Raw genomic sequence first — 8,782 nt, forward strand, 5'->3', positions numbered from 1 at the left:
TAATTTGAACTAATAGGCTAAACGGTAAAATTAAAGCATACTTCAGCTAAAATACCTTGAACGACCTATGCAACAAATTACATAATTGTTGTCCCTCAAAGCCTCGAAAAGCTCCTAATAGAGATTCAAAATCTGATAAAGCTTCTTGTGGTTCATGATCGACCAGAGTGAGTCACCTCAGAGTCCTGCTTCTTCGGAAGTCACGTCTGCAATTCACTGGAAATGCAACACACGTGACACCATGACGCCATTTTTAGCTGTTCCCGCCTTTGCTTTTTTCTGATCTCTACATTAAATGCTGTATTAAACTAATTAATGCATAATGAATACTAACCCCTGCCGTGTTAAACTAATGTATCGGTCATTTCATCTGCAAGGTTTAGTTGGAAACCCATCCTGTGCCTGTTTCTGTGTGTTTCAGACTGATCCCGGAACTAAGACACCATCATGTGTTAAAGGCTGTTGTAAAAGGCTCACACTGTGTTAGGACGTCCAAGCTTCTTTCCACAGGTACGAATTACATGTTACTCTTAAATATGTAGCTATGTCTGATTAGCAGGTTTTTTAAAACGATTATAAGAGGAGGAAAGTATGTTGAAATGTTTGAGTTACTCTTTTGAACTAGTGCGAGATTTTTTAGTCTTATGATCAAATCTGTTTGTAAATGTAAATCTGGATTCTGTGCCGTCTTTCATTAGAACAGTGTGTGAGAGTGAGGCGGAATTACAAGAATGAAAGCATCAGGGATTTTTTTTTAGATAATGTGTGATAATGACTAATGTTGTGGGTGAGACAGGAAAACCACATGGACGCTTCCTGAAAAGAGATCTCAATGTGAAGTGTTTTATACAAAGAGTGGTTAAAAGTTTATTAATGTTTTGTTTTATTTTGGACTTGTGATCCGTGCGACGTAAATCTGTGCGGAAGGGCTCAATGATTTTACTTTTACCACATCTTTCTGCTGAATTTCAACTTTCTAAGAATTGTTTTCTCAGACTCACAGTTATTTCACATCAGACGAGAGATCTTGATCCTGATCAGAGGATAACCGCTTGTTTACTGTATGAATGGTGTATAAAACTATCACCACGTGTTTGTGTCTGTGTGCTTTAGTTTCACGTGTACGGATATAGTTCTATTCCGCTTCTAAATGGGGGATTCACGGTTAAAAATGAAACATGAAAAAGTTTGCATGAGGTTCTTTTTGCCTTTGCATGATCATTCACCTAAAAATGAAACATTTTTATCATTTCCTCATCACTTTATTTCTTCTGTGGAACACAAAAGCAGCCATCTTTGTATGTATTCGCTGGTCTTTTGAATCAGTGAATCAAGTGCCATAATGCATATCAATAACCATGTTTTCTTGGAGTTTTTTTGCATCATGCATCTACACATTTTTCAATCATTTTTAAATGTGCATTTAAAAAAAAACAGTTGTGCAATAACTGACAGGTTATTTGACACAGAAATCCCTCTCTCTGTCAGTGTTGGATGATGGAGAGCAGCGTGAATGTGACGTGTTCAGAGATTCAGATCACAGACGGGTTTGAGTTCAGAGTTCCTGCTGATAGATTCATTCACGTCCATCAGTCTGACTGTGAACCGCTCTGGTACTCACAGGTGAGAGTGTGTTTCTGTCCTCAAACCACACCATTATACACACACACAGGGTTTCTGTCCTCAAACTATACTGTTATTCACAATTAAACTCTTAATAATGCTTTGTTCAGGATGATCGTCTGATAGCAGACCCATCAGATCCTCAGAAACTGATTGATCCTGTTATTTCTGTCTCATCTGATCGTCTCGTCACGTCTCACTGTGTGAATGAACTTCGTCACGAGATCCACTGCACTACTTCAGGAGTAAATGATTTCTCCTTCAACATCATGTTTATCTGTTTTTATATTTAATCCTTCATGAACACTATTAATGCTGCTCTAATGAATATTTCTGTCAGCACAGTTCAGACTGGAGACCATCTTCAGAGGTGAGAGAAACGCTTTAGTAAACTCTGTGTTGAACTGAATCTTCTGTGAATCATGATGATTGTGAATGTGTTTTTCAGCGAGGAATCAAACTGCAGCGACTCCAAACCCAGGTGAGTTTCGTCTGATAAACATCTGATTATTCACTAATGAAACACTGCAGATCTGATTCACACTCAATCCACTTTCAGTCTTCTCTCTCATATTGACTCATATTTGTGATCTTCATGTGTTTGTAAAGATGTTCTGAATGAAGTGACTCCAGATCTCCAGCTCCCAGGTAAACTCCTGTGCTTCTGTTTTAATATTTATCATTTTTATTGATCAGTTTATGTATTCAGTCATTCAGTTGAATTTATTGTCTCTCACATGTAAAGATCAGTGGTGGTGGATTTCTGCTCTTATTGTCATTGTTTTCCTGGTTTTGATCTGTTTCTTGCTGCGGAAAAGGATCTTCAGGTGAGTCGAGGCTGATCCTAACATGAGTCTTCAGTCACAATCACAAGAGCTCATGTCATCACCAATCATTTTCATTTATTTTATCTTCAACAGATTATTTAATTAATTTGATCTCAAATCTCTCTGAATAAACAGGCAACATGCAATAACAAGTGTCCGTCTGTTTTCAGGTGTTTTCAGAGGAAAGCCCAGTTCATCCATCAGCGCAAAGCTCCAGACAGCACGTGAGTGAATCAAACTGATAATTGAACTGATTTACTGAATCACATGATCATTTAAGAGCTGAATCAGACGGATGATGTTGTAAATTGTTGAATCGGTGTTTGCTGTTGTGTAACTGTGTGTGTTTCACACAGGGATCTGGTGACCATCAGATCTGATCATCCAGGAATCGGTTAAGTGAATCAGTTCTGTGTCCAGAGGATGATCACCATCTGATGGTTTGAATCAACATCATGGGTCATTTTAATATCTGTTCAAACAGAACAAGCGATACCTTTTTTTTTTTTCCTTCACATTGAAGCAGAAAGTCTATTTCCAGACCCTTCACCGTCTCTGTTCCTCTCTGTCGACCTCCAGACGATCTGCTGAGACTCTCATGACCTTCAGGAGGCAGTTCAAGACACTTATTCTGCATGCGCTTCACTGACCCACAGTCTTAAATCAAGAAAATTCTTAAAACAAAAACTTATCTGTACCGTTACAGAACTGAAGATATTTTTTACCAAACATTTTCAATTTGGCATGCATGTATATCGCACAAACGCAGCTTTAGAAACCTTAATTACAGTCAGCATTATCATCTTGATCTCTATCTCAAGCTTTCAGATTCTGTCAGGTTTATGAGATTCAAACAGTAAATGTGTTTTTGCTGCTCTTTAATGTGTAGTGAAGCGATGCTCTCTTCCTCTTTACTACTAGTTACAGCAGCAAATAAACATGAACGAACATCAGAAGTATCAGAACAACTCGCTAAAATCACTCATGAATCACAGAATCCATCAATCAGTGATTCAGCTGCAGAAAGACTTCACTAAAACAGCATCTTGAGATCAATAATACCAGCTGTTCAATTTCTAAATGATGCACCTTAATGGAAATGTGTAATATTTTTATTAATTTGGGAGAATATGTGTCAGAATTTTACTAAATGCTGGTTTTACTTTAGTAATTACTGAACATAATTTGTTCAGTAAACCACCAGAAAAAAATAAGCTGTTTACTGCTTTGTTTTATTTCTTTTTCCCCACTGCAAACCGTGACAAACGGTAATTTTGTAATTTTTTGTACCTTTACACTGCATTTCACCTCAGCTTTATGTGTATGAATATTATTGTCTCTGTGAACTGCTGGAGATTTGCTTCTTGAACTGATTAAACGTCCTCTGAATAAATGTAAATGTTTTTAATGTTGTTTTTTCACTAGTTTCCTATTACTTGGATTACTCCGAAACACTCAAAAGAAGATCAGTGCTGCTTTTGTGTTTGACGATGAAATCACTCAGGTTTGAAGGACATGAGGGCGAGTGAATGATGACAGATCAATGACTTTAATTCACTTCCTTCTGAATTATTCTGTGAATTTGACTTCTTCAAGCTCAAATGGGAAAACCTGTTCAGGTTTAAAGAGCAGCAGCTCAACGGTCACTTATTCTCATGTTATGACTAAAAACCTGCACATAGCACACGTGTGCATGCTTCAATAGCCTATATCTTTTTTTCTTTTTTGTCATGCAAAAGGTGATAATTAACCCATTTAATCCCACCGGTCACAATAATGACCGTAAAGAAGGTTTTCATTTATAAAGCTCTAAAAAAACACCTGACTGGTGTTTTAGAGCATTTTTTTTTTCTGCAAATATGGGATAAATAAAAGGTCTCAATTAAATATGTGCAGTGTCACATGATCAGTGCAGATTGTCACATGACCAGAGCAGTTTATTTACAGTTTGCACCTCGAGAAGATGATGACTGCAAAAGGCTAGTAAAGCATGTTAACATAAAGATATGACAAAGATTTTTGGTACACATTATCTTTAAGGTGTCTAGTATTAATATATGCATTCACATATATTCAGTTTTGTTGAGTGTGCTCATAGAATGAGTAAACACGTTGATGGTCACAATAGTGACCGGTGGGATAACGGTGAACTTAGGTTTACAATATAAATCTAATTACAGTTGTTAGTGAAAGCTGCACTAAAATGTTGCAATGACAAAATATTGCACTAAAATAAAAGTTCAAATGTTACTAATAAGTTACAATATTGATTTTGTATTTTATCTACTATGATCAGTGTTGTATTTATGCATAATAGTAACCCTAGAATGTGACAAAACAGAGTTTAAAATAGCTGGGCTGAGAAATATGTTAATTCAGTACATTATTTTACCAGTCACAATTGTGACCAACCATAAAACACAATGTCTCACACACTTTTCCAAAAAATTACAATAATAATAACTATTATTATTATTAGTAGTAGTGATAATTTCAAATGGTTACTAATGACACAAGGAGTTATTTGTCACTGTCACAGTCATTTGAGTGAAGAAACAGCCTGATTGTAAAACAGATTAGATGTTAATGTAAGCAGTAAATAAAAAATGTAAAAATGTAAATAGTTTGTAGTTGTCTTGTGTTGATGTTCACCGGAAGGAGGCGCCAGATCCGCGCTCAAACTCTCTCTGGTGATGTTTGATCTTCCGCTTCCGGGCGGCGCGAGCTAGAACTGATATCGAAACAATAACAAAACCAGCAAAACTCGACAAAAGCTCCGTTAGAGTGGATCTGACTCCAGCATCATGTCTGGAAACCCTTTTCCTGGTGTGTACTTATCAGTATATCACTCATTAGTTACGCTGTTCGTGTTTCTGTGTGTAAACCTTGTGTTTGTTTACGTCTAAACAGCTAAACTTTATTAGCAGTGTGTTTATGAACTTGTGTCCTTGATAACATGAGCTTATGATTATGAATAATTACATTATAGAAAACATTCTGTAACACAACATCATCCTGCAGCTGTCTGGAAACAGTAGTTTACGGTTATAACCGATAAATCGTTACATAAAATAACCAAACATCAACTATATACTACATACTGATGTGTTGATGAGATCTGCAGTCAGTTATTTTCTGCTTTATTGAATGTTAGACAAAAAAACAACATAGAACACGCGTTTTAAATTATGTAATTAATAAAATAAAATAAAAAGTATTGTAAGTAACTTACATCAATTTTTTTGGTCCCACTTTATATTAGGTGGCCTTAACTACTATGTACTTAAATTGAAATTAGTCATTTGGTACAATGCACTTATTGTGTACATACATGTGTTTACATTGTACTTATGTTTGTTAAAAATAGCTATATGTAATTACATCTGTAATTACATTTATAATTACACTGTTGACCCATCCCTTACCCGTATCCCACCTCAATAGCAGCAGTGGTTTTATGTGTTTTGCAATACAGTATGAACACAAAAAGTACATTGTACTTATTATTTGGTGTAAGTCCATAGTAGTTAAAGCCACCTAATATAAAGTGTGACCATTTGTTTTTACAAATATTTGTAAAAAATCTCATGAGTTATTTATTTTTTTATGATTTTTTTTTTTTGCCTATTATAAAACTGATTATGAGTACTATCAAATATCTAGAAAAACATTCTAGAAGTTATTTATTTATTTCTAGCAAGGCATTTTAAAAGAACTGTAATGTATGCTCTGAGTTTCCTTTATATTCTTCGTTCTATTCTGTCTTATAAAGCAGAAAAACACATTTAAATTATAGTATATATATAGTATACATTTCTGTAAAAAATATATTATTATATTATTTATCTTATTATTATATTGTTTCTGACATGTTATTAATAATGATTTTCTCATTTTAAGCATTTATTTAGTTAGTTAGTTAGTACGTACATAAGATCCAGAGAGATATGTTTTATTTTTTGGCCTGTTGTGAGTCTGATTCTGTTTATTATGAGTGTTATCAAATGATGTTTATTATCAGTTCTGTGATAAGATTATGAAAGTCGACTTGTCAATAAAGGTAATAAGATCTTAATTTAATCTTTAGCAAGGAGTTTTGACAGAACTACAGTGGTTTATGTTTACGTTGCGGTTTTGAAAACCACATTGAATTTAGTATATTGTATAGTACGTTTCTGTAGAAATAAGTCAGATATTAGTAATATATTAAATAGGCTATAATAAAATACAATTATTATTTTATTTACACTCATAATTATAACATTTTATTTAGCATTTTATTTTTTGTTTTAATCCTTATTCTCTGTTCAGAGACTTCTTTATTTTTAGTATCAAGATAAGTAGCCTACTTATAGTTTTTTTGTGTGTTGTATTGTGTATTTCAAAATTCAGTTTCCTTTAAAGTGCAACACTTCAATAAACGTAAGAATATTTGAAGGTAACTTTCAACACAGCGTTTTAAACTTTTTTTTTTAAATTGTTTGTGAGATCCCATTATATTCTTTGGCATGTTGAAGTAAAGATAATGATGAAGTGAGCTCTGGTTCTGATTGTAGATCAGTCGAGTGGAGAGGAGGCGTTCGGATCGGAGGCAGAGGAAGAGCGCGACAGAGCGGAGCTGAGACTTGTTCTCATTGGCCGCACAGGCTCAGGCAAGAGCGCCACAGGAAACACCATCCTAGGACGACGCCACTTCCTGTCTGCGCTGAGGGCGGGTTCAGTGACCCACGTGTGTGAATGCGGCCGCACGGACGAAGAGATGAAGAGCGTTCTCGTCGTGGACCTGCCAGGATTCGGCGACACTCGTTTCGATGTGAATCACGTTCACGCAGAGATCGCAAAATGCATTGCGCTCACGGCTCCTGGGCCACATGCCTTCCTGCTGGTGATCCCGCTCGGACGATACACGGCGGACGAAGATCAGGCCGTCGCACAAATGCTGCGTGTGTTCGGAGAGGAGGCGCTCCGCCACACGGTGGTGCTGTTCACGCATGGAGACGAACTGGACGACGGCGGGATCGAGAGTTTCCTCGAATCGGCTCCGGAGCGACTGAGGATCCTTCTGCGCGTCTGCGGTGGACGCTACTGCGTCTTCAACAACCGAGCGCCGGAAAACCGCGCGCAAGTGAACGCGCTGCTAACGATGGTGGATAGCATGGGCGGAGCTTGTTACACCAACAGCGTGTTCCTGCACGCCGATCACGCGATACGTGACGAGCAGCGGCGGCGCGGTCGCAGCAGACGTCAGGCCCTGCGATCCGCGCTCAGTCACGTCCGAAGCGAAGTCGCGCTCTCTGGGAAAGTTCTAGAGCGCGTGAAAGCGCTAGTCGCAGCCGGAGCCACTGGTATGGCGGTAGGAGCCGTTTTTGGAGCCGCAGCTCCTCTGGCGGCCGCAGCGGGAGCCTCCATGATGGGCGGCGGATCGGTGGCAGGAAGCGCAATAATAGCGGCGGCGACCGGAAAGAGCGCGATGGCTCTGGGAGCGGCGACAGGCGGCGTTTTGGGAGGATCGGTGGGAGCGCTAGCGGGCGCGGAGGCTGCAGGAACGAGAGAAGCCGCGTTGGAAGCAGTGCAGCAGGTGGGCGTGGTCGGCGCTGCAGTGGTGGGCGTGGCTGCAGGAGTGGGCGGAGCCGTTGGGGCGGGGCAGTGTTGGGGGCAGTGCTACAGGGAGGAGCAATAACTGCAGGCGAAACGGTTGCATCAAATGCGGTGGTTGCCGCGGGTAACGCCGGCATCGGAACAACCGCGCGCATCCTGAGCGCCGTCGGCGAGATCGGAAGAGCTGCGGCGGGAATCGCGGTGGCCGGAGGACTGGTGATCCGAGTGGTGAAGGAGAAAGTTCGGTCCGCTTCAGAAAACGGCTTCACTGAACGCAGCTCCTACGAGATCCACTGGAACAAGTGAGCGATGCGGAGCGCAGTGCTAACGTTTACGATTGCGCTGTAAGAGTTTAATCGTATACCGACTTCAAATCCTGCAATGATTATTGCCTCCTACATCAGCACTTATCGTCATTGAGTGACTAATGCTTTTCATTCAGATTTATACGACATAAAGTTTATTTGATGTGTTTGGAGTTTTTTACTAGTTTTTACCTGCACAGTTACGAAGCTCGTTTACAGTTAAACATGCTGTTTATTGAACAAACATTTAGTGCTCTTAAAACTGACCTGCTCAGCATTGCTGTGTTTAAATGGATCCTGACGTGTGTGTGAAGATTGAGTTCGGACTGGTTTCTGGAGATCAGTACACGTGTGAGATTCACTGAACACTGTGTGTTTGTTTTCTGAAGCCGTTGAACCAAAATAAACACATGAATTATCTCAGACTTG

The 8,782-nt window shown here is 39.0% G+C and overlaps 1 protein-coding gene across 1 annotated transcript; it reads left to right on the forward strand.

Annotated features, from left to right (window-relative positions):
• Window positions 1–5,135: 5,135 nt before the first annotated feature.
• On the forward strand, window positions 5,136–8,776 carry LOC131536169 (GTPase IMAP family member 4-like). Its single transcript, XM_058768914.1, has 2 exons — window positions 5,136–5,276; window positions 7,007–8,776. Exons 1-2 carry the CDS (start codon window positions 5,255–5,257, stop codon window positions 8,128–8,130), a joined length of 1,146 nt encoding a protein of 381 aa, XP_058624897.1. The 5' UTR covers window positions 5,136–5,254; the 3' UTR covers window positions 8,131–8,776.
• The last annotated feature ends 6 nt before the right edge of the window (window positions 8,777–8,782 follow it).

Source organism: Onychostoma macrolepis, chromosome 03 (assembly GCF_012432095.1).
Source record: "Onychostoma macrolepis isolate SWU-2019 chromosome 03, ASM1243209v1, whole genome shotgun sequence".
NCBI lineage: Eukaryota > Metazoa > Chordata > Actinopteri > Cypriniformes > Cyprinidae > Onychostoma > Onychostoma macrolepis.

Coding starts and splice junctions, on each gene's coding strand:
- LOC131536169 (XM_058768914.1), top strand. CDS start 5,255: ATGTCTGGAAACCCTTTTCCTG. Junction 5,277..7,006: donor GTCTGGAAACCCTTTTCCTG/GTGTGTACTTAT, acceptor TTCTGATTGTAG/ATCAGTCGAGTGGAGAGGAG.